Source organism: Diospyros lotus, chromosome 2 (assembly GCF_014633365.1).
Source record: "Diospyros lotus cultivar Yz01 chromosome 2, ASM1463336v1, whole genome shotgun sequence".
Classification (NCBI taxonomy): Eukaryota; Viridiplantae; Streptophyta; class Magnoliopsida; order Ericales; family Ebenaceae; genus Diospyros; species Diospyros lotus.
Genome location: NC_068339.1, coordinates 43,954,070 through 43,980,585, shown reverse-complemented (window position 1 = coordinate 43,980,585; position 26,516 = coordinate 43,954,070). Strand labels below are relative to the sequence as shown.

The 26,516-nt window shown below is 35.7% G+C and overlaps 1 protein-coding gene across 2 annotated transcripts in view; it reads left to right on the top strand.

Moving 5' to 3' along the window:
* Positions 1 to 19,747, top strand: part of LOC127795634 (mediator of RNA polymerase II transcription subunit 6) — a 30,810-nt gene extending 11,063 nt beyond the window's left edge. Inside the window, exons 3-5 of one of the 2 annotated variants that reach the window (XM_052327429.1) lie at positions 13,424 to 13,493; positions 18,093 to 18,199; positions 19,470 to 19,747. In XM_052327429.1, the coding sequence (XP_052183389.1) occupies positions 13,424 to 13,493; positions 18,093 to 18,199; positions 19,470 to 19,631 (339 nt within the window). In that variant the 3' untranslated portion in view covers positions 19,632 to 19,747. Of the gene's footprint in view, positions 1 to 13,423; positions 13,494 to 18,089; positions 18,200 to 19,469 lie in introns of both variants that reach the window. The other variant, XM_052327428.1, reaches the window with a different exon arrangement.
* Positions 19,748 to 26,516: the final 6,769 nt, after the last annotated feature.

The following is a 26,516-nucleotide window of genomic DNA, read 5'->3' as shown; positions in this document are numbered from 1 at the left end:
TGAATAGGGTATGATCCCCTTGGCTTTGCCTATAGCCCATACTAAGCATCACACTTGTGAACCGGCCAAACTAGGCCCTTGGGGACTATTTTAGTCCATACAAGGCCTTCCTTAGTTTGCTAACTACTTTCTCTTGTGTTCTTGGACCATATCTCGACAGTATTTCCATGTACACTTCTTCCTCTAGATCCCCATGCAAAAATGCATTCTTCACATCGAATTGTTGTAATGGCCAGCCTAGGTTAGCAGCCAAAGATAAAAGGACTCTGACAGTGTTTAGCTTGGCAACCAGTGTAAAGGTATCAAGATAGTCTACCCCATACACTTGAGTATATCCCTTAGCCACTAGCCGTGCCTTATACCTATCCAATGACTCATCATATTTATATTTCATTGTGTACACCCACTTATAGCCCACTGGATGTTTCCTTTTAGGTAATTGCACAAGTTCCCATGTTTGGTTCTTTTCTAAGGCTGCCATCTTAGCCTCCATGGCATCCTTCCAATTCTTATCCCTTATTGCTTCAGAAAAGGTCTTGGGTATAGGAATTGTATGGAGATTGGTAAGGAAGGCTTTGTGGGTCGATGACAACTTAGAATAGGATAAAAATAGATGCAGGGGATGTTTAGTGCAGTTTCAGGTTCCCTTCCTAAGAGCAATAGGCCAATCAAGGTCACTCTTAGAAGTATCAAGATAGAGTTCGGTAGATTCAGCAGGGCTATCAGCAGGTATTAAAGGATTAGGAAGAGAATTACCTGGTGATTGGTCAGAAGGATTGGTTAGATTGTAAGTGTTGTCTGTGGTGAGACCCGAGCTAGCCGTGGATGATGAGGCTTGCATAGGAGTAGATTCTGGTCTTGTCTTTGTTGAATATACCTGCAGTGGTCTAGGAGTCTCTGGATTAGGCTCCTCAGATGTCATACCTAGTGGACCCTCTGGAATAGGCAATGATGTAGGGAAGGATGATAGGTCCACTGAAAGAAATGGGAGAATGGTCCTGGTTAGAGGATGATAAGTTCTGTTCCTGAGCATTAGAGTATCCAAAGTAGGACTCATTTTCTAAAAAAAGTTACATTTGTTGACACTAAGAGTTTTTATGAAGGAGGATGATAGCACCGGTATCCCTTTTGAGTAGGAGAATATCCAATGAACACACATTTTAGTGCATGAGGGTCTAATTTTCCTCGGTTGACTGTGGGGATATGAACGTAGGCCACACACCCGAATACCTTGGGGTTCCAACAACCGGTTACATGAAAATTAGGAAAGTGTTTAGTTAACAGTTGGATTGGACTCTGAGACCCAAGAGTTTTTGAGGGCAGTCTATTGATAATGAAGGTGGCTGTTAGAGTTGCCTCTCCCCAATAGTGTTTAGGGACATTATGATGAATCAAGAGAGCTCAAATAATAGTTAAAAGGTGGCCATTCTTCCTTTCGGCCACACTAGTTTGTTGAGGAGTGTAGGGGCAAGATGACTCATGTATAATACCATTCTGTTGGAAGACAACATATAGAGATTGGTTGAAAAAATCCCTAGCATTATCTGACCTAAATCGTTTTATTCCAACTCCAAATTGATTTTTAACCATGTTGTAGAAAACAGGAAACACGTTACTGACTTCAGCCATTGTTTTCAGTAGATATAACCACACTGTCCTTGTACAATCATCTATAAAGATAATAAACCATCTTACCCTAGAAATATTGGGAACATTTGATGGACCCCAAATATCACTGTGTATTAGAGTAAAAGAAGACTCGGTTCTTTTATTAGATAGAGGAAATGACACTTTTTTATGTTTTGCAAACTCACATACAACACAATGTAAATTCCTAATGTCTAGATCTCTAAATGGCTCAGGAAACATCACCTTAAGAGTTAGAAAAGACGGATGGCCAAGTTGATAATGATGTAACCAAACTAGATCTCGGTTGGACTGAGCTAAGTATGACACAAGAGAAGTACCCTCCTTATTGTCCTGCCCACTCGGTTTTGCAAGATAGTAAAGTCTAGCCCTTACCTTAGCAAGCCCAATCATCCTCTTCCTGTAACTCATAGACATTTGAATGAAAAATTACACTGCAATTAGTGTCCTCAATAAATTTCTGGATGAGACTTGTAAATAGTTTAGGAATATGTAGGACATTTTTAAGAGTAAGATGTTCATTGAGAAGAAGATCTCCTAGGCCAGCAATAGTGGTCAGGGAGCCATCTGCCATCATGATCTTTTTGGAGCTAGGACAGAGGTTATAAGTAATGAAAACATGAGGAAAATGGGTCATATGATCTGAAGCTCCAGAATCTAAGACCCAAGAATTGTAGTATGCAATTTTTGAAGCATGTAGGGAAAAAGAAGGGGAAGAAGTACTTGTAAGGGCAAGAGAGCAGGTACTTTTCTCAGCTTTTTTGTCAAGGGATCCCAAAAAATTCCCCAGCCTTTCGATCTTAGCTTTATTGAGCTCAGAACCATCTCCTTGATTTGGATCTTTAGGTTCAGGTTGTTGTTGGCAATTAGCTATATACACCTGCCCTTGTCCTGGATTTCGTACTGTTCCTCCTTTTGGTGGTGGCCTGCCATGAAGCTTCCAACACCTTTCTATGGTGTGCCTAGGCTTCTTGCAGTGGGTACACCATAGAGTGTCTATGTCCACAACTTTCTTTTCTTCTTTATACCCTTTATTAGATTTCAAGGATACTAGAGCAGAATTTTCCATTGGATGAGGTTCCAACATGACACCCGTTCTTCCTTCTTCTGCCCTTATTAAAGAAATTACTTCATTTAATGAAGGTAAATCTTCTTTTCGTAAGATTTGTACCCTTACCGCGTTGAACTCTATGTTGAGGCTGGCTAGAAAGTCATATGTCCTTTCTTTTTCAACAAATTTTTTATGTTGTGCTGCATCCTTGCTGCATTTCATTTGCAAGCACTGATAATGATCCAGTTCTTGCCAAAGGGTCTGCAACAAGTTTGCATACTCTGTAATGGTCTTTGTACCTTGTTTGGTTGCTGCCACCTTTGGCAGTATCTCATAGATTTGAGCCGCATCTTTGATCTTTGAATAAGTCATCTTTATGGCGTCCCATATATCTTTGGTTGTTGTCAAGAACATAACAGTGTCGCTGATCTCTGGAATCATGGAATTTCAGAGCGAGGACATTATCAAAGAGTCTTCTTCATCCCATGCCCCAAACGCCGGATCATCCTCCTTTGGGTCAGTTCCCAGCAAGTAACTAAGCTTTCCTTTTCCTTTGAGGAAAGTTCGAATTAACTATAACCACTTTAGATAGTTCTTACCATTCAATCGGTAAGCAACTTGAAGATTTTGTAGTTCCCCTCCGAAGCCACCATTTTGAGTTCTAGCAGCTGGAATTTCCGAAGTATGGCTGGAATCTGCTGAATCAGGTGTAGAATTTTGGATAGTAGACATTGTAAACTATGCCTTTGAGTGAGGAATGAACATAGAGAAGACTAGAAGAGATAGGCAAAAAAATGTCCCAAGGAATCTGTAAAGAAAGAAACCTAGGACTCTGATACCATGTCAAGAAAGATGAAAAAATGCTTCTCTTCACTCTTATTTCCCTTAAGACGGTTTGGACAAATTATATACAAAACTTCTTTCCTAAATCAGGAGGTTCCTAATAAGAAAGACTGTATGGATAGGAAAGTAAAACCAATCCTAAAATACAACGGCTAAAAAAGATACAACCAATAATAGGAAATATACACTAGATATCTAAATTAAAAAAATACTATCTCTATTTTAGGAAACATATCAATCAATCACTAATTTGCTCTTGATTGAGAATAGGAACCGGATTTGGTCCTTCATTGTTGACACAATCATCTTCTTCGATTCCTGTCTCTGAATTTCACAGAAAGTAGGATAAAAGTTAGCATTGCAATTGTTGTCCAGGACCAGTTTTTGAATGGAAATAAGATAGCGAATAATTTAGGGACATGGAGAACATTCTTGAGTGTAAGATACTCATTGAGACTGATATCTCCTTAGCCAACAACGGTGGTTAAAGACTCATCTGCCATGATTATTTTCTTGGAACTTGAACAAGGGTTGTAGGTAATGAAATAATGGGAAAGAGGGGTCATATGATCTGTTGCTCCAGAGTTTAGGATCCAAGAGTTAGGTTGGGTTATTCCTGAAGCATGTAGGGTAAGAGAGTGAGAGGAAATACCTGTAAGTGCAAGAGGCCGGAGTTCTGACAAATTCAATACGATTCTTGGGAACTGTTCAAGGCGAGTGACAGGTTGTTGTTTCAGAAGCAAATTTTCAAGGATGGGGATTGGGGAGATGGAGAAAGGATTCAAGGGGAAAGGCGATATTCTCAGTAAAAAATTAGATGCATTAATGATGTTGATTTCACTGAAATTCCAGATCCCTTTACCATAGGAATTTTTTCCAAGATCCACGGTGGAAATGATTCCAGTAAAAAATGGAATCCTACCCAAAACCTCTGACTTGCAAGAAGTAGATGAACTACTTGCAAAGGATTGGATAGGAATTGAGAGTTGCAATGAAGAATTCAATACCCCTAATTTGTAGCAAAAAGTTGATAAATCACCTACAGAGAATCAGGTAAGTTTGGATGCCAAGGAAGGAATGGCATATACTGGAGACAACAATGTGACATCCTTGAAAGAGGTAACTGTGGTAGAAGAACCTGCGATTGATGCTAGAAATCAAGAAGTCAGAGAGGTAGCAAAGTCAGATTTGAAGATCTTAAATCTGTTTCTCTTGAAGCAACAAGACTAGAAGACATTGATTCCTTAGGAAAAATAACCGCAACACCAATGACGGAGAAGCTTGCTGAAGAAAAACTATTGGTGAATGGGAGCAAGCAGGAAAAAGCTACAGAGGAGCAAAGGAAACAATTGAAGCGAGTCTATACTGCTCAATTGTTGCATCTGGGGGAAATTACTGATATTGTGGCAGTGGAACTGGTCTTAGCAGAGGTTAAGGAAATTGCTGGAACTAACAAATCAAGGGGAGAAGAGATACTTGGCACGGAGATCTTCAAGGTATACATTTTATGTTTGTAGAAAAAACAAAAGAAAAAGAAGGTCAGAGGAAGGAGGAAAAGGCTGAAGAGGAGAAAGAAAGAAAGAAGAACGGAACAACTAGTGAAAGTTGGGATTGGATGACAAACAGGACAAGTCAATGTGAGTTCTTGAGGACAAGAACTCTTTGAAGGGGTGGGGATTGTTAGGAACCTAGGGGGTATAAGGGACAAATGGGGCTATAACTAACAAAGGGTTGTGTTGTAAGCTGTTAGGGGGTTAGGAGTTAGCTGAATGATTGTTAGGGAGTTAGGAGAGAGCATATAAGAAGGCTTGTGTAATAGCTGAAGGGATTATTGAATAATACATGAATGTTTTCCATATTCTCTCTCTCTAGTCTATCTTTCTCCAATTCTTCATACATCTCCCTCTCGTTCTCCCTCTTTCTGTTTTGTTTCCCTCCCCATTCTGTTCTTCTTCTTCTTCTAAATTCCTATTTAAACCCTAGAAAATCCTAGGGTCTTAACAAACAACTACCTTTTTCTTTCTTGTCAAGAGATTCTAGAAAATTCCTTAGCTTCTTGATTTATGCCCAGTTGAGATCCAAGCCTTCTCCTTTTTCTGATCCTTTTGTTCTACTTGCTGTTGGCTGCCAGTCATATTAGCCATATAGGCTTGGATTTGGCCCCCCAATTGTCCTCCTTTGGATGGTTTTCCATGTAACTTCTAGCATTTCTCTATGGTATGCCTAGGTTTTTTACAAAAGGTACACCATAGAGAGTCTCTATCCCTAGCTTTCTTCTCCTCTTTGAGACCCTTGTTAGGAGCCTTTAGTGATACTAGTGCTGATCTCTCTATTGGAGAGTTGTCTAGCATCACTCCCCTTCTCCCTTCTTCAGTTCGGATTATAGAGATTACTTCATTTATAGAGGGTAAATCTTCCTTACCAAGAACTTGAACTCTTTCATCAAACTCCATATTAAGTCTAGTCAAGAAATCTTAGGTTCTTTCTTTCTCCACAAACCTTTTCTATAATGTTGCATCTTCACTGCATTGGCATTAGTAATGATCCAATTCTTGCCATAAAGTTTGCAGTGTATTGGCATACTCAGTGATAGACCTTACCCCTTGTTTGGTGGCAGCAATCTTGGTCCTTACTTCGTAGATCTGTGTAGCATCTTTCACCTTGGAATAGATGGCCTCCCATGTCTTTTGCAGTTGTTAAGAACATCACTGTATCACTTATCTTCGATACCATTGAATTCCATAGCCATGACATTACTAAAGAATCCTTCTCATCCCATGCTGCAAACATAGGATCTTCCTCCTTAGGACCAGTCCCCAAGAGATGATTTAGTTTTCCTTTTCCCTTGAGAAAAGTACGGATCAACTGGGACCACTTCGGATAATTTTTCCCATTCAACCGGTAGACCGCCTGGAGATTTTGCAACTCTCCTCCATTGCCTGTACTGCCCATTCTAGCAAATAGAACCTTTGTGGTGCTGTTGGTTTCCATCATCTCTGGTGTTGGATTCTTATTAGAGGCAGTAGACATCCTATCCTATTGGGTGAAGCGATAAATGATCAAAGATTGGGAAAGAAAAAAGAAGCCAAAGAGGGCTTATCTGGTGAAGAAGAGAGGCAAAGGAGGCCTTGATTATCCACCTAAGGTGGTGGTAGCTAAGAAAGGCACTGGAGGCCGGAAAAAGAAGCCCCTTAGAAGGCCGGCTCTGATACTATGTCAAAAGGAACTTTGAAGAGAATAGAATTCCTTGATCTTCCATTTCGTGTGTTAGCTAATAAATATACAAGAAATCTCCTAATAATTCTCGTAAAAATGAGGAACATATTACAATCCTAATTAGTAGAACTAGATAACTTTATAATTTACAGATTTACATAAGAGATTAAAAAACTTAAAACAAATAAGGCTTTATCTTCTAATCGGCTCTTTATCCTTTTCTATTTGATAGCCAATCATCCAGCTTTAAACTTCAATCGTTGACAAGAACTTGTGAGAAACTTAAAGACTATTAGCCTATTGGATAGGGTTAGCAATTGGGGTGTGTTAGGACTGATTTAGCTTAACCTCACCCTCTGTCTTCTTATAAGGAACACTTTTTGATGTTGGCGAAGCATCCTATACAATAATTGATTGGATGGAATCATCTTGCCTAAGTAAGCTCAAGTTCATTAGGCTGAGACAAGTTAAGCCTACATGATACTCCAGAAAGGAAAAGATTAAAATTCAAACTACTCAAGTGTATACACAACATAAAATTATTATAAAAAGAATTCCCTAAATGATTATTATTCTTATTATTATGATCATCAATATTTAGCATAAATGCCATTTAAGGTATAGAGATAAACAAAAGTATTTGCATATGGTGTTTAGAAATCTAGAAAAAACCTATGACAATGTTCTTAGAGAAGCTTTATGGAGGGTTTAGAGAAGAAAGGAGTATGAATTGCTTATATACAAGTCACTAAAGGCAGGTATCATGGAGCAGAAAAACATTTCAGCATGAGAAGGAGATACTGGGGCTTTTCCAATTATAGTGGGATGAAAACAAGGATCTACACTAAGCCCTTATTTATTTGTCCTAATAATGGATGGACTAACTAAGCATATCTAGTTAGAGGTGCCATTATATATGCTATTTGCAGATGACATTCTATTGGTGGGTGAGACAAAAGAAGGCATGAATATTAAGCTTGAGATATGGAGGACCACTTTAGGCCGTAAAGATTTTAAGTTGAGTGAAAATTGAACATATGTACTATAAGTTTAGTAAATATATAAATATAGATGTTTTTATGGTAAAACTTGAAGATTAAGTCATAGCAAGAAAAGTTCAGTTCAAATATACTAAATCAATCATCCAAAAAGCTGACAAGATTAGTGAAGATGCTATCTATAGAATTAAGGCAAAATGATTAAAATGGAAAAGTGCATTTAGAGTTTTATGTGATAGTAAGATTCCATTAAAACTAAAAGAAATTTTTTAAAGATAGTTATGAAACCAATTTTGTTGTCCGGCATAGAATATTGGGCAGTAAAGAACCAATGTGCGAAAAATGAGAATTGTCCTGAGATGGACTTGTAGCCATACAAGAAAAGATAAAATTAAAAATGAAGTTATTTGTAACAAGGTTGGAATGGCTTCTATGAAAGATTAGATGCTTGAGACATGATTAAGATGGATTGCTTATGTGAAAAAAAAGATCAATAGAGGCTCATTTGAGGAGAGTGATAAAATGGAACAAGTGTGGCAAAAGAGGTAGAGGAAGATCAAGGAAAATTTGGTGGGAGACATTTAGATATGATTATGGTCATCAGCGCCTTAAAGAAGATAAGACACAATAAAAATGATTGGAGAGCTAGAATCATGTAGCCAATAGTACTCCCTGTTTTTATCTACTCTGTTATATAAACAAATACCAAATTTGGTGTTCAAAGCTCTGTCAGGTTTCTGATTTCTGGGAATTCCCTTCATATATTTTGTTTAAAGAAAAAGATAAAACACAAACTAGAGAAGTTTCCTGACTTGAACTTATGTCCTTCAAGTCACAATAGACTTTTGAGTAACCTTACCATTTCACCAAGACTCATCTACTAATAAGCAAACATCGCTTATGGTGTACTTGAGCCTTTTTAGGTCCCCATAATGCCCCTTTACAACTTTTGTATTCCAAATATGCCCCTGAGGTTTACTTTTGACATCTACCTACCTATACCAAAAATCATTTGAAAGTAAAATTATACCATGTCAAGTTTAAAATTCAAACAAAATCTATTTGAAATTAAAATTATCCCATGTTCAACAAAACATATTGATCAAAAAATTTTAACATGGGATAATTTTACTTCCAAATAAATTTCAAAAATCCTCTTTTTAATTTCTATACCGGTGAGTTTTTTTCTACTTTTTTATCTAATTATTTATTATTATTATTAGATGGTAGAATAAACTTAAAAATACAAACAAATTAAAATTAAAATTATCCCATGTTAAATTTTTTTAACCAATGATACATTTTTTTTATATACTTAATTTTGAACATGGGGTAATTTAACTTGAAATAATGTTTCAAAAAACTAATTTGAAATTATTTAGTATTATTATACAATTTGAAGTTGGGGTAATCAGTAGTTTTATTATACAATTTCTTAGTATTATTAGATATTAGAATAAACTTAAAATACAAACTGTTGTTGTTTGAATACAACAATAATATTTAGAGTCTCGAGAAATCTTTTAAGTCTGTAAATTCCTGCAAGGAAGAACATCATCAAAGGGTGTAGGGTGATCCCTGTGCAGACACTTTGATGTTTTAGTCAGTAGATGGCAGATTGTTGAAGAATTCACAGAGCACTTGATATCAATAAGAATGAATTACTTGGGGGGTAGGGGTTGTCCTCTATTTATAAGAATGGTTTCCTGAAAGAGGTAGGACTTCTTGTTGTTGTGGGATAAGGACTGTATTAGATAAGCCTTATTTGTTGAGAGATTTTTGAAGTGGACATTAGAGGTAAAACTGCAAGTTTCTTCGTAGGATGCCCCACAACTAGTCACCTGGAGACTCAATTGAGGGAGGTTCTTGGCTCTCCCAAGAGGCAACTTGGAAGGTCGACACAGGAGGTCTCTTGGAGACTCTTCCTTACCTAGGAGACTCTGTCGGGTCCCTTGGCCTGGTCTTTTGCCTCTCTTTGTTTATTTTCATTTCCTTCTTTTCTTTTCTTTTATTTATTATTATTTTTATTCTATTTTTTTGTTTATTATGCACATCACAAACAACAGACTAACTTGAAATTAAAATTATCCTATGTTAAAATTTTTTGAGCCATGAGTTTTTCTATGCATTGGTAGTTTGAACATGTTTTATTCTATTATTCAATTATTTATTAAATATTATTGATTAAAAGTGTTAGTTTCCATATCAGAAAGGTAAAAAGAATAAAACAAAAAATTATCATTTTTTTTAAATTTAAACAATCCCCACTCATCCACAATGATGGATGAATGGCAGCAGTGAACGCCTACTTTCTCTCTCTCTCTATTTTTTAATTTTATCATACAATTATTTACTATTATTAGATATTAGAATAAATTTAAAATAAAAAACAAAAAACTAATATGAAATTAAAATTATCCCATGTTCTAATTTTTTGACCAATGATGGTGTCATGGTGTATGCTATTTGCAGATGACATAATGTTGGTGGATGAAACAAAATGAGTGAACACTAAGCTTGAGTTGTGGAGAAACAATTTAGAATCTAAGGGATTTAAATTAAGTAGAAAGAAAACAGAATATATGGATTGTAAATTTAGTAAGAATACAAGAGTGGAGGATGTTATAATAAGATTGGAAGGCCAAATTTTATAAAGAAAAGACCATTTTCGATATTTGGGATCAGTGATTCAAAAAGATGGAGAAATTCATAAGGATGTCCCATATAGAATTAAGGCAGGTTGGCTAAAATGGAGAAATGCATTGGAGGTATTATGTGATGGTAAAATCCCATTAAAACTGAAAAGAAAATTCTATAGGACAGCTATAAGACCAGTTTTGTTGTATGGCTCGAAATGTTGGGTAGTCAAATACCAATATGAGCAAAAGACGAGTGTAACGGAGAAGAGGATGTTAAGATGGATGTGCAGCCATACAAGAAAAGATAAAATTAAAAATGAAGTTATTCGTAATAAGGTAAGAGTAGTGCCAATCGAGGAGAATAGACTAAAATGGTTTGGTCATGTGAGAAGGAGACCAAGAGACACTCCTGTGAGGAGAGTTGATGAAATGGAACAATTAGTCAAAAAAAAGATGCAGAGGCAGACCCAAGAAGACTTTGGGAAAGACATTAAAGTTTGATATGAAGTGTATGAACCTAAACGAAGATATGACAAAAGACAGAAATACATGGAAGTCTAGAATTCATGTAGCCGACCCCACATAGTGGGATAAAGGCTGGATATGTTGTTATTTTATTCAATGTTTTATTAGATATAATTGATTAAAAATATTTGTTTATTTATTGAAAAGAATGTTTACATCACATACATATTTCTTCAAAATTTGAAATAACAAAGCCTATCCATATTTCAAAAAGTTATATATAAAAATATATTGGATTTTTCATTTCAAGAATAGTAAAATAAAATAATTTTTACTGTTGTGTTCTCAAAATCTTTTTGCTTTTGAATTTCAAACTGGGTCTTTGTTATCATTTGATTTTGTTGATAAATTGTAATTTATTTTTATCATCATAACAAATATTTGCATTTACATTTATAATTAATTGTCATATTCTTATGCTTTGTTTATTGTAAAAAAAGTGAAAAAAATTGATTGAATTTTTCATCACAAGAATACTAAAGGGAAATAATTTCTCTTAGCTAATTTCTCTAAAATTTCTCATTTTTGAATTTCCTAATTGAGTCTATGTAGTATTTCATTAAGATTAATATTTTCTGATTTTTAAAATAAACTATATGTATAAATAAATAAAAATTTCAAGAAAAAATTCTTGAATTAGTGTGTGGATAATCAACACACTAATTTATAATTTTACAAAATAAATGTCAATCAACATTTATATAATTTTATAAAATTAAATAATGAAAATATTTATACAAAAATCAATTAAAGATTCCTGTGGGCATCATCACTAGTCTTTGTTTAATATCTGCCCAAAAAACAAAAAGCTAAACTGCAACCATCAAGTGCCACACCTTGAAAGTGAGTTAGGCTTCATTTGAAATTTTCTACTTTTTACTTGCAAGTGCATAGCAAAGGCCGCCCCTCTTGTTATTGTTATTTTATATATTATTATTTAGTAGTGGCTTGCAACATATTCTATTACATTATTTGGGCGGAGTGACCTAACCTTTACCTATGCTAAACACTATTCGGGTTACAACTGTCTCCTCCTCTTTCAGGTGATGCTGCCATCCTTAGTCTTGGAGTTTTGACTTTGCTCACTTTTATGAGCAACTAACAAGGATTGCTGTTTTTGACTCAAAATACTTCCCTAGTTTAATTTTGCTTTGTAAAGTATACCTTGTGTATTTGGATACTGCAACTGCTGCCCACAGTTGCTCTTTGTTTTTAAAACTTTTGGTGTCACCTTATTGAAGAGGCCTAGTCTTCCAAACCATTTGCTGTTGTGCATATCATAAGTTTGAGAGTATTTGGAAAAAAGGCCAGGCTAGAGCTATTATAAGAGCCAGAATTATGCTAGCCTGGTCAAGAAAAAAAAATGAATGTATTAATTTTGTTGTTCAAGTTAAAACTCTGCATGATAGAAGTTTGGTAGAATGGACAATATATAGGAGTATTTTTATTAGGTGATTCATGTGTGGTGCTTATCCATGGCGTTTGACTCTTTAGTTGTCTCTTCATCTTCTTTTAACTTTTTCTTTTAATGTGTTATCTTTGTCCTTGTTCTTCTCTCGTCATTAGTGGAACTATCATTATGTTTTTAATGCATGTAGTGCACATAGCATTTCCCAACTATGATTTGAACCTACAGTTGGGGGAGACCACTGAAGTAACAGCTAGTGATTAGAGAGACAACTGTACTCTTTTATGCATTAAGAATCTTTGGTATTTTCCTAGTAGCTAATTCTTTTCTTACTAAGGAGCCTCATGTATTGGGTTACCCTTTTTAACGAAATTGCCTTGTGTGCTTACTTCATCCTGAGAACTTCTGCACTTCCACTGTCTTGGTGCATTGGTTTTTGGGAACTATTTCATTTTCCCCCTTATGCTAAAAAGGGAAGTTTTAGTGGATAGTTGTAAGGCCAACCTTATTGTATGGTACAGAATATTAGGTAGTTAAGCACCAACATGAATATGACCATAAATAAGTTGGCCATACAGTGGATCTGTTAATACATCATTAGAAAGAGATCATCTGTATAAAGCTGGACTGATGCTTGTTAAAGAGATGCACACGACGCATTTAAGATGGTATGAACATGCGCGAAGAAGAATATAAACGTACCTGTAATAAGAGTGGATGTAATAGAAGATATTTATAGTGAGAAAGACCAAAGAAAATTTGATTAAAACTATTAGGCATGACCTGAGATGTAATGGCCTTGCATCAGACTTGGTCATGAATTATTTTAATTTTTGATATTAGAATTTAGATTTTGTTAAATGATATAGATCTAATAACTTTTATTTATTTAGATTTGAGGCTTGATGATGCTGTAGTTTTTTTCTCCTCTACTGTATATAACCCCTATTTGGTTTCTTTCATCTTTGTACCTAAAGTTGAGGTTGTATTTGTCATTGTAAATTCTGAATGATGATAATGCAGGTGATTACATATATGCACATGCATATTTTTTATTCCCATGAACTTATCACCATGGTGTTTCGTTATGTGACAGGGGCGGGCTTTATATCATATATCAAAAGCTTTTACTACGGCAGCCTCAAGGTTGGAGAAGATTGGAAATGGTACCTTAGCATTCATGTCTTGATATAATAAGAAGATAATCATTATTGTTCAATCCTGAAATTTATAGATGTTGAAGATAATAAATTGAAATTATTAGTTGCCTTGCAGTAAACTTGTAGTAGTAAAAGTTTCTAAAACAAAATAGGGTGAAGGCAAAGGGTAATCCTGATGCACAATGCACCTAGTAATACAAAGATTGGGAGTTTAAATACATGTAGTCTTATCATGCGTGTGGAGAGGAAAACTAAGCGGGCAATCATATAATGTTCTTTGGTGTGCCTTCACGCATTTCCTTTCACAGCCTTTGCAACTGAGTTCTTAGTGATATTCTAACTTAGGCATTAGGTGGATTACTAATTCTATTTGTACATAATGCTATTTCTACCTATATTCAGCTCACTTAACTGAATTTCACATGGTTCTTTGTTTAGCCTATGTAATTTAAGATGCCTGCTATGTTTAAAATTTCTCAGATATCTATGTTTCATAGTGTTGCTTGTGAGTTCTAGATACTGTTATGTAGGGTAAAGTTTGTCTGATAAACATTCAGATGTCTTTGTTGAAGTCTGAAGTAATCACAGTGTTTTAGATTGATTTTGAGATGCCTGTCACTGGTAGGAGTGAAACAAAGTTTTCTTGCTTTTTTCTAACATTTTGTGAAGTCAAGACTGTGGACCATGTGAATATTCTGTAAGGTTTATTTTGTTTCCCATCATAGTTTTTTTCCCATTGAGGTACTGTCACGGTTTAGGCTGGTTATATATATATATTTTTTATATCTGCAAAATTGTATTAGTTAGTTAGTTATAGATTAAATATAGTTGTGTAGTGTTTAGGAGCAATTATCTCTAGTGGAGGAGTGAAAACTACCACAAATAACTGTTGGTTAGCTTCCTATATAAAGCTATAACCCCTTGGCCGATTGGATGCTTTTGGATGAATTAAAAGTTATTCCCTTGTCTCTGAAATTCTCCCTTTCTCTCTTGGTTTCTCTCTAATTCTCCCTATCTCCCATCTATTTCCCTATCTCTCTCTCTATTTTTTTGTCTAATCCTCCATCTCTCTCTCTCTCTTTGTTATTCTCCCTTATTGTCTGATCCTTTCCAATTTCTCTCTATTTCTCCTATTCTCCTTATTCTATCTTCAAGATAAACACAAGTTAGGCACGGGTTCTTGACAAATTGATATTAGAGCACCCAGTTCTTGGCTGGACTCCAGCAACCCTAGCAATTGTAGTTACTGGTTTTTGGAGATTGACCAAAGGTAGTTACCAGCTCTGACATAAGATTTGAGGTGGTTACTGAAATTCTAGAAGCAGTTTCATCGCCTGCCAAAGCAAGATAGAAGAAACGAACCAAGGCATTGGCAGAGGGAACCCACACAAAACAGACAAAAACAAGGTTGGACATCCTAGAGTTGGGTTTGCGACGGACGCAGGAAGAACTGAGCTGTTGCCGAAGAGCACATAGCCACCAACATTGCTACTAGAGAGGTAGTGTAGTCACTGGAAAGGAAAGTGGCTAACATGGGCCAGAGGTTGGATGGGCTCCTGAAGATGTTTTCCAAGATGGCTCAGGCCAGCTTGTCAGAAGATTTTTCTCCAAGAGTTGTGTCAGAACAAATCTTGACACGAGCAAGCATTCCCCCTCATGCTTCCATGTCACAGGAAGATGAGGAACAACCAGCAATAGACCAGGCCATCTAGGACCCTACCCAAGTCACCTATACACACCCCTACCTAGGTTGGAAATTCCCATGTTTGAGGGTGCTAGACCCAGGTGATGGGTTAGGAGGTGTGAGAGGTTTTTCCAATATTATCATGTGGCTGAAAGTCAGAGAATAAACCTTGCAACAGCCTACTTCAATGACATGGCTGATGCATGGTTCCAAGGGTGGAACAAAGTGAGAGATGAGACAAATTGGGAAGACTGTGTAGGACTTTTGTGTAAGGTTCGGTGTGAAACCTATGATAGACACAATCAAGGAGTTTAATAAGTTGAAGTAAGAAGGGTCAGCGATAGACTACCAAGTCTGCTTTGAAGAATTGAGGTCTCTAATGATGAATGCACATCCTGCCTTGACTGAAGATTATTTTGTTTCTAGTTTATCAACGGATTTAATGAGGAATTGAGGCTAGTGGTTAAGATGATGCAACCTGCAACTGTCAAGTAGTCAAACGGGCTGTTGAGAAGGCAAGATTACAAGAAATGGATTTGGAAGCAATCTTTAAAAGGCACCACATCCCAGCAGAAATTCAACCTTCAACAGGTCAGCAATTGGAAGGAAATCTGGGGACTGCAACATCAGGATGGAATCCTAGGGTTAATATTTCAGCAAAATCCCTGGCCATGGATCAGAGGAGGCAACTAGGATTGTGCTACAGGTGTGGAGAGAAATTCAGCCCAGGCCACCAGTACAAAAGGCAATTGCTGTATATGGAAGGATTGGATGAAGGTGAAGAAGGGAAAGATGCTGCAAGGATTGGCTGACGTAGTGGGCTAGACGATGAGATTTCTTGAGGATAAGAAATCTTTAAGAGGGAGGGAATGCCACGGTTTAGGCTAGTTATGTTTTATTTTTATATCTACAAAATTGTATTAGTTAATATTTACCGTTTAGAGATAGTTGTGTAGTGTTTAGGAGCAATTACTTTTAGTGGAAGAGCGAAAACTAACACAAATAACTGTTGGTTAGCTTCCTATATAAATATGTAACCTCTTGGCCGATTGGATGCTTTCAGATGAATTAAAAGTTATTCCATTGTCTCTAAATTCTCCCTCTCTCTCGGTTTCTCTCTAATTCTCCCCATCTCCCATCTATTTCCTTCTCTCTCTTTCTATTTTCCTGTCTAATCCTCCATCTCTTTCTCTCTCTATTATTCTCTCTTCATTCTGCCTGATCCTTTCCCATTTCTCTCTTTCTCCTATTCTCCCGATTCTATCTCCAAGATAAACACAAGTCAGGCCTAGGTTCCTGACAGGTACCAAGTTACTGATCAATTCTCTAATAATCCATCAGTTGTATTTCATGAAATTTAAGTAAACGTGATTTAGATTGATTTTGAGGTACTTTGTCCAGTAGGAATAAGTAAGTTTCTTGCTTATCTTGAGCTACAGTGTCCTGTAGGAATAAATGAGTTTTCTTGCTTTTCTCAAGCATTTAAAATGTCACGACTCTAAAGGATGTAAGCCTTTTGTCAGGTCTATTTTCTTTCCCCTTCATAGTTATTTTTCCCAATTGACCTACCAAGCGTACTGATCAATTGCCAAGTAAAATGAATTGGTGGACTGGTCACCCTTTAATTTTTAGACTGCTTGATCAGCACCTCGGTTAGCTTTTTCATAAATTAAAACCCAAAGCTATTTCAATTTGCAATGTGCCCTGTTTATTGGTTTACACTAAGTCGGTCAACTGTTGCATGTACATCAGACAACCTCTAAGTCACAACTGTTGCATGAGGATTATGAGTTCAAATTAGGTATATTAAATGTACATACTCATCTGTTTTCCATTTGTCATGTGTTCCTTTTTGGCAAAGCATGAAATGTTAGTATGAGGAAAGTTCGATATGGGCTATCTGTTCACTACACAATTTATTATTCTGTCATTCTAATCAATCTCCTATAACTGAGGGATACAGGAAAGATCATCACCAACAACCAAGCTTGTTATGAGAATATGACAAGACCCCAATATTTGGTTTCTTCAATCATTGTGTTTGGTCATTCTACCATCTGAACTTATATCGTTTCACATTTAATTCCACCACTTACTTTTGTTCACAGATCTAATAATATTGTTTGAGATAAGTATAACCCTAAGGTGTATTGTTTAAATTATCTTCCATCTTACATATCAATACAACCTAAAAATTTCCAAAACAGGGTGGTAACACCAGTAAAAACCATTACAGATTGTATAGAAGCTGATGCAGAACATTGTCCTTTTTTTCTTTTTACCCTTTTTTTATCGGTAGAAAATATACCCAACCAACATTGGACAATATTAACATAAACAGTTCACAAAGATGCTTATCCTACGATTGAATAATAGATTTTTCACTGTTCTTATTCATGTTTCCGTACTTGCTAAGCACTCTCTCAAATGCGCATGATGAAGCATGACTTTAGTATCACAATGATTTGTGTGGCATTTAGTATCTAGCAGAGTCCTTTCCTAGAACACACAAATAAGAGAACTGTTATCCATCTGTTGTAATTGCTAATCTGCATTTATGTACTGTGTAAATTTGGAAAATTTTGTTTTTATCATCTTATTAACAACTTTTTAGCGAAGTGATTTTATTTTATTATTATTATTTGTTATTTTGTTTTCTCTTTGCCAACTAGCAAAGTTATGCTTGTGAGTGATATGATTTTCATCTGTACTTGTGGGATCCTAAAGCATGCAGTTATATTATTTAACTTTGTATAAACAATCAACCTATTGAGATATGAGTTTTTCAATGTTATATTTCATGTTTTTTATTAAAAGAGAGTAGTGGTTAACTAATCATATCCTGAAGAATATTGACACATTTGCTACACTATTTACCTAGATACTTAAATTATAATTTTTATGTACATTCTTTGCAGTAGATGCTGAAAATGGGAGCACAGCTTTTGAACCAAAGGTTGGGAAAGAGACAATTGACTTTAAGGAAGTAAAACGGATAGATCATATTCTTGCTTCATTACAGCGCAAGGTACATTGATCCATTTCAAAATCTTTTATCATCATCATTATTGTCTTTTTTGTCTGAACAGTAGGGTAGCAGGCAGCAACCCTGTTGTGACTCTGTTTGAAAGTGACCATAGTTGTCTCTTACTTGTTAGGGGACGTAAGGAATATGCAACATTCTAGTTTGAGCCATATTCTAACCCCCAGTCCCATTAGGTGCAACTGAATCCAATAGCCTTAAATCACTGTAGTAGATGCAAGGGATAAAATTGAAGCCTTGACTGTAAGTAACAAGCCTTAGACCAGTTGGAAATATAAACTTAAATCATAAATAGTAGTCATAGATACAGGGGATGTGCAACATGGAACTGGAAGTGATGAGTGCTTTGATATGTGAAGGATACACGTGTATGAGTCTAAAAGTACCTAGTTAGGAAGTTGTGTTCAGTAGAGTGGAGCACCATATGCTCTTGAATGAAGAAATATTTCTTATCTTCCTTTCCATTCCGTAGAGTTTCCTTGATGCATTAACCTACAAGCCATGGTGAATAAAATTAGCTTCTTCCAAATATTCCTCTTCCTCCAGCAAAGGGGTATCAGAGCCCAATTATACTTCCAAGTTCCAACAAAGACCATTTGGCCAACCACCTTTGTGATTCAAATTTTCTTGGTTGCTTAAATTAATTGTGACAAAGGAATAGAGGAAGGTGTGACAAAGAATTTTCATATCTAAGATATTGAGTAAAGCTCTCAACAAAATGGCAAAGAAGTTGGTGTCATGCACCTAATGTTTGTAAGGGTTTATTGGTATTTTACAGCAGTTGTACTTTGATTAGCTGCTCATAGTTGTACTTTGAACTTTGTATTGGCAGCCTTGTTGGCGCCAAACTTAACTGCCTGGATTAGTACATAAACCTAATCCAGCTGAATGCAAAGGTACCGAAAAGCTTATTTCCAGAATTCTATGTTTCTCTCTCTCTCTTGAGTCTGTTTTCTCTCTTGCCTATTTCTGTTTCCCTCTCTTGCTCTGAAACTTCCTCTCATTTCTCCCTAAATTCTGCCCTAATTCTCTCAATTAGAAGAGAATTGACCTTGTGAGATCTGAGGACCTGACAGTTGGTTGATAACACTTAATCAGAAAATAGAAAAAAAAAGAGGAAAAAGGGTAGTTGTTTGATAGGTCCAATCTTTGAGCTTGGTTTGCTGAAATTAGGAATCATGAAAATTGACTGTTTTATTCCTTAAGAATCAGAGAGCTAATTGGCATGTATCATCTTTTTCTGTATGTTTTGCAGCTACCACCAGCTCCTCCTCCCCCACCTTTTCCAGAAGGCTATGCACCCCCTCGAACTGCAGAAGGAGAGAATGACTCTGAAGCGCAGCAAGCAGCAGAGTCCCAAGTTCCTACAGTTGATCCAATTATCGATCAAGGCCCATCAAAGAGGATGAAAGTTTGAGCTAATTTACAGCACCCATATCTGTAAAAGCAGATTCTTCACCAATAGAAAGAGTTATATCTATCGAAATCAGTTTTCCGTGTCAATATTAATCTAGTTTCTAGCCTTTTCTTTTCTGAGATGGTATCTAGCCTTTGCAATTTCACGTTGTGTTTGTAGTCCCAGTACCGAATTTAGGCCATGAGGTTTCAGTAGAGAATGATAAATGGCTGTGCCATCATTCCAGGAGTGCCCCATGGATGAAGAAGGAGACAAGCATTTTCCATTCATACTATTGCCTGGAAGAAAACATCACCACCTACGTAACCCATTTTCATAATATGAAAATGAAAATGGGAAGACAACTTGACATTAAAGAGATAGATAGATGGGTGCACTTGTGTTCCTTTCGCTCACTGTCCCTAGTTCTGGACATGTAGTGCCAAAAACTAGATTGTCACTAAGTGCCCTTTTCTCTTTGTTACGGGATGGGGAAAGGTGTAGCTTTTTCCTTTGTCGTTGGATGTGGATTTAGGGCTAGGATTTGTATCAAAAGACCATCCGAATGACAAAAGTGAAATGGACTAGGAGAATAGGTCTTTTGATTCACAACTATAATGGTCATTTGAGTCTCACTTCTCCCACGAAATTGAATTTTGATCTTTTCAGAAAGCTAACGAGAGGAAATTTTCACCGAACATGCGAGGATCTGATCACATTCTTATTCATTAGATTGTTTCTCCCTTCGCATGTATGTTGCAAGTTTGGCTAGGTCACTGCCAGACGTCTGAACTAGTTTTGGAGGTGGGTCTAGGACCTAACCTTGCGTTTATGGTTGTTTGTTTAAGAAAGCTGCTATAGTGCTTGCTGTCTGGCATTCTCTCTATGGAAACTGCCCGTAGTCTTGCATTTTCTAGTTGTGGTCGTTGTTTAAGGAAGGAAAGTTGCTGCTATAGTGCTATCTTGCGTGTTTAAGAAAGAAAGTTTCTATCTTGCATTTTTGTCTCTTATGGGAAGTGCCGACAAGAGGGTATTGTTTAGGTTCAAGTCCCCATCATCGTCTGGCTGTTGTTTATGCATAGAACCCCGATTTAGCTGTGGCGCCGTAGGGGGCCATGTTTCTTGCTGGGTACGTGAAAAAGACCTTATTTCAGTGCTATTTATCCATCTCTATTGCTATGAGCAAAGATACACGCATGTTATATTGAAAGGGTAATGCTGAATGAGAGTGTTGGTGTCACCCAGCTGGCTAGGGGTTGTGGGTTACTATTTGCTTTTTTTCTTGCCAATAAAATATCAATGAAGTCTTGTCTTTTTACTAAAAGCTTCACAAGTGGCTGGCTGGCTGCGCTGCACGGGTGTCCTTGTTTATCTGTCAAAAGTTAAAAGCCAGCAATTGGCTCACCAAGCACTGTCATTTCAACTTGTCGAGTCCCAACAAGCTTCAACTTCGAGGATATATTATTATTTTGCTCTTGGATTTCAAACTTTGGCAAGGCCGTGTTTGGACGTCACTTTCCACGTGCTTCTTGGTTTTTGTGCATTAGGTTTAGAAGAGAGTTTATTGAGTTTCCTAAATTTTGTTAGGGTTTAGTGAATTTTTGGTATATAATAATAATGTTTAACATTTAAAATTTAACATTTATTTAGACACATCAAAATTATCATGTCATTAGGTCGCCAAATTCGAGAGTTATTTTTATTAGGCAATCTTATGTTTATAAATAAGATTGAAAGTTAAATGGGTTTGAGAGTTGATTTTTAATTCAACTGGACTTAATTTAATTAAAATTTATTTGATTTAAAATTCGTAATTCATTTAATTAGACTTCATAATCCCGTAATGTTATCAAAATGAGCTAATAATATGAAGCGCACTTGAATTAACTTGTGAGTTTGATTTATTTAATCCAATTTAACTTAAATAAATTTAAATTGGATTAAAATAACACCAATTTAACTTGGGAAAGAAAATGTATGGATAAAAAATGTATTAAATTTTGAATAACAGATTATGTGTAAATTTATATTTACTATTGAATATTCATTAATGAGAAAATAAATTCCTAATCATAAAAAGGTATTCTTTAATAGTTCAAATTTTAAGACTGAAAATTCTTTTAATTTATTTTATTATTAAGATAAAACATGATATAACATGATAGTATTATTATTATATATTATAACATATAATTCAATTGAACTGACTCAAAAATAAAATAACATATAATATAATTGAATTATATCATAATATATAATTCAATTAAACATATAACACTTAATGACATATCCAAAACTATCATTAACAATTAATGATGTCCAAAATACAACAAATGTATAATGCCTATACAAGATGCCACGCTATATGGTGTGTGACTTTTCAGATTCGTTGTCCACTAACAAATAGATAACACCAACACTCTTCATTTATATCTCTCCCTCTTATCTTATGAATGACTCCCTAGACTTCCTGGCAGAGTTCCTACTCTCAAGTTGTTAAGATTGTGTGATTTGGATTTCTAGTTCAAAATTTCTTAAAGATATTCCCAGTTCTTAGACTTGGGGACTATGATTAGTCGATTGATACATGAGCTACTATTATTGTTTAGCATGGAGATGCTAATGAGATAGGGTGGTGAGTCACACATCACATTGCATGGTATACATATAGTAGACATATGGGTTGGTGTTGGAAAAACATCTACTGAATGTGACATTTGCAATAGATCACATGGCTAGAAGATTAATGATTTGTCGCTAGCTCTCGATTGTGTATCTAGTCTTTTGACTAGAGGCGACATAGTGTTTTGTGTACTGATGTCAGGGATTTATCGTTGAGCGAAACTATTCGGTGTAAGAGGTGAGAATGCTCTTTGTGTGGTCTCTATGCAGTGATGTATAGAGGCATATGTGCATCGATGGGATCCATTGACCTCTATTTGTTGGGGTCAAACATCCTATGTGACCTATGTAGCTGATTGTGATTGGAAATTCTCTAGCCAGGGTGAGCATGAGATTTGAAAAAGTTTCAATGTTAGATTAGATCTGACATGATACCTGTATCACACATTGTATTGGATCTGTCATAGTTATCGAGTTTTGTGAGTTTAATCAGTCCATGACTTGCACTCGGTCGGGATGTTAGTCAGTGGAATAACTATAGTGCATGGTAATCGAGGAGCCTTAATAGATTCATATGAAGTTCGACTTCATTTCCATTAGGATATTTTTCTTGAGTTCTGGCTAGATGATACTCAAGATTTTTTAGGGTGCTCTGGGAATTTTGAGAAATCCTCTTAGTAGGTCAACGGGGATTGACCAACATTAAGAAGTTGATATGTCCTGATTGTTACATGGCTGTGAACCTAGAAAGTCATATGCATACCGTGTAATGTAGCGGATTAGTGATTCATTGTTCTTAGTGATTTTCTCATCATTGTTAGTCAGTGATGTTGGTTGCTTGTGTGTGCGAGACTTGTGGATCTATGGTTATGAAAAGCTGTTATCGGATAATAGGGCCTTAGTGGCATTTGGACAAAGTTAGAGCTTGGCAGTTAGAATCGATCAACAGGTACATAGAGCGATTGCCCGTTTGGAACAGTCGATCGATGCTCGCATGTTGTCGACCTATTAACTTCTATCGACCAGTGCATAAGGAAAGTCGACCGCCTAAAAACAATTGACTGGGTTCTTTATGTTGTCGATTGTTTCTGTTATTTATCATGTCTCAGCTTTGTCGCATCAGAGCATTTAATGCTCTGATGCAAGCGATGGGCAAGGCATGCAGAAAAGGTGGACTACAAGAGGAGAGAAGACATGGGCTTGGTAGAAGGGTTGTGTGATAGAAGAGAAGAGAAGTGATATTGAAGAAGATGAAGAGGCTCACGAGCAACTCCTTTTTGCGTCTCTTCTTCCTTGTTCTTTTTTTTCCATTGTCATTGCTCTTGTTCCTGTTTGATGTCTGTTTCTTCATTTTCCTTGCTTGAGCTATGGCCTTGCTCATTCTTGCTCGGAGCTTGGCCGACACAGCTTCTTCATCACTCTCTTCCTCATAGAGAGATCGTTGGACAACCACTGAGCAACTGAGGAAGGGATCGCACATAGCTTTGGGTCACCTCCATCGAGAAGGTCCTAGCACGGCTCTGTTGAAGGGTTATGTGGTAGCTGAGGTATGGATCAACTAGGTCCTCTACACTTATGGAGGTAGGCTGGTCACTCGGGTGCTTGCAGGGATGAGGAGTAGACAAGGAGATTGCTAGAAGCTTGCTGATCAGCGAGAAGACAGTCATTGCGTGGACAATCGGGATCGGATCTTTCTTCAAAAAGTATTCCTTAAACCCCTTATGGCATTTTTTTTTTTTTCATTTGTTGCATATAGATGATAAATATTAAGTCTTGCAAGGACGATTTTGATTTTCGTTGTATATGTTTTATGCTTCTGCTGTGCTATATTTCTATTAAAAAATGCTTTGATTATAACCTTTACACTGATCCACATCAAGTTGGTGGTTTTGGCACATTTTCTACCATTGACTTTCATTTTTAACACCAACTGATATTGCTCGAATTGTCACGAGAATATCTCTATATTCTAGTGATGATTTGAAAGGCCTTGGGAAGCGCCTAGCAATGGTCTAGCACAATATAGAAGGCAATGAAGTCAAAATTCAAATGAGTCTATTACAATTGACTATTACCGTGTAATACAATCCTTCTATCACCCAACGTCTTGATCAAGCGAGATTCATAGTACATTAAACTTACAAAGTCAATAACTATGTGTCAAATCTTATCAGCGTGATTAGATGACACCTCAAGAAACACTTTCTTGATTAATCATATTGTCTTGGCCAATGACTTTCCTATCACACTAACAGTAGACCACATAGGATGTTCGTCTCATCAGTGATGACGAGGGAGACAAATCGTATCCCTGAACACCTGCCTCCATGCACCAACAATATGGAACCACATAAATGAACGTCCACATCTTGCAATTGAATGGTTCGACACATTAGCAAATCCTGCACACAAATACACAAGACAACTGTGTCAGTTCAAGTCTAAGAATTAGTTATATAATTATAACTTGATGACTAGATCATTATCTACAATACCATGTGATCAGTCATTGGTGTCACATTTAGTGCGTTATCCTTTAACAACCATCCACAAGTTTACTAGAAACATTATCATGTCATATGACATGTGACTCACCGTCTCTAACTATTAATATCTCATACTAAACAAGGTAGTAAACTCCGTACCAGTCCATAATTGACTAATAAGAGTCCTCATCCAACTAATCTAAGAACCATGAATATTTAAGAAATACCGTAACCAGAGAATCTTGTCACATATTTTTAACACTTTAGGAATAAGACTCTCAAAGAGAAAATCAATGGATTCATTCGTATAACAAATTGGAGAGTTTAATGAATAATGATAAATTTGTCTTTTATTGATAGGTATACAAAAATATATCAAATGTACTTAAATTACAAGCATGCCAAACATCATCTAAATTTAGCATTATGACACATCACTAATAATGGACCCTTAATCCATCGTTAATCTGTCGCTACCAATGTATATATGTGTGTGTGATATTTTAAATTTAATTTTACAAAAGGTAGGCACCAAATGTCCTATTTAGTTTTTCGATTTGAGCATTTATTTAGTTGGTTCGGTTTCAATTTAAAAAAAAAAATAGTTTATTTAATTTAAGCAATTTGATTACCCTTTGCCATTTTTCTTTTCATTTTTTTACAAGAAAAAACAGTTTAGAACATATTTTAAGCCTAATAATTGTGAAGACAATTGCAAATCTAAGAACTATAATTAGAAAAGAACAAATTGTAAACTGATTGATAATGGAATGAACCCTTAATCCATTGTTAATCCGTAACCACCAATGTACACATGTGAGTGTGTGTGTGTGATATTTTAAGTTTAATTTTACATATTGGGCACCAAATATCCTCTGTAGTTTTTCGATTTAAGTATTTATTCAGTTGGTTTGGTTTCAATTTAAAAAAAGAAAAAATTAGTCTATTCAATTTGAACAATTTGATTACCCTTTATCCGTCTTCTCTTTTATTTTTTACAAGATAAAATAGTTTAGAACATACTTTAAACTTAATAATTGTAAAGACAATTTTAAATCTAAGAACTACAATTACAAAGAACAAATTGTAGACTGATTGATAATGGAATGAACCCTTAATCCATTGTTAATTCGTAGCCACCAATGTATACATATGTATGTGTGTGTGATATTTTAAATTTAATTTTACAAAAGGTAGACACCAAATGTCTTCTTCAATTTTTTGATTTGATCATTTATTCGATTGGTTTGATTTTACTTTTTTTTAAAAAATAATTTGTTCAATTTGAGCAATTAGATCAGTTTGATTACCCTTGACGAGTCTTCCTTTTCATTTTTTACAAGATAAAATAGTTTAGAACATACTTTAAGCCTAATAATTGTGAAGACAATTTTAAATCTAAGAACTAAAATTAGAAAGAATCAATTGTAGAGTGATTGATAATGGAATAGACTCTTAATACCAATGAATACATATGTGTGTGTGATATTTAAATTTAATTTTACAAAAGATGGGCACTAAATGTCATCTTCAATTTTTCGATTTGACCATTTATTCGGTTGGTTCGAGTTTAATTTAAAGAATATATATTATATTCCATTTGAACACTTTGATTGATTCGATTATCTTTCACCCGTATCTCTTTTTTATTTTTTATATGAAGAAATAGCTTATATTATACTTTAAACCAAATAATTGTGAAAACAATTTCAAATCTAAGAACTACAATTAGAAAAAAACAATTTGTAGACTGATTGATAATAGAAAAGACCCTTAATCTATCGTTAATATATGTCAG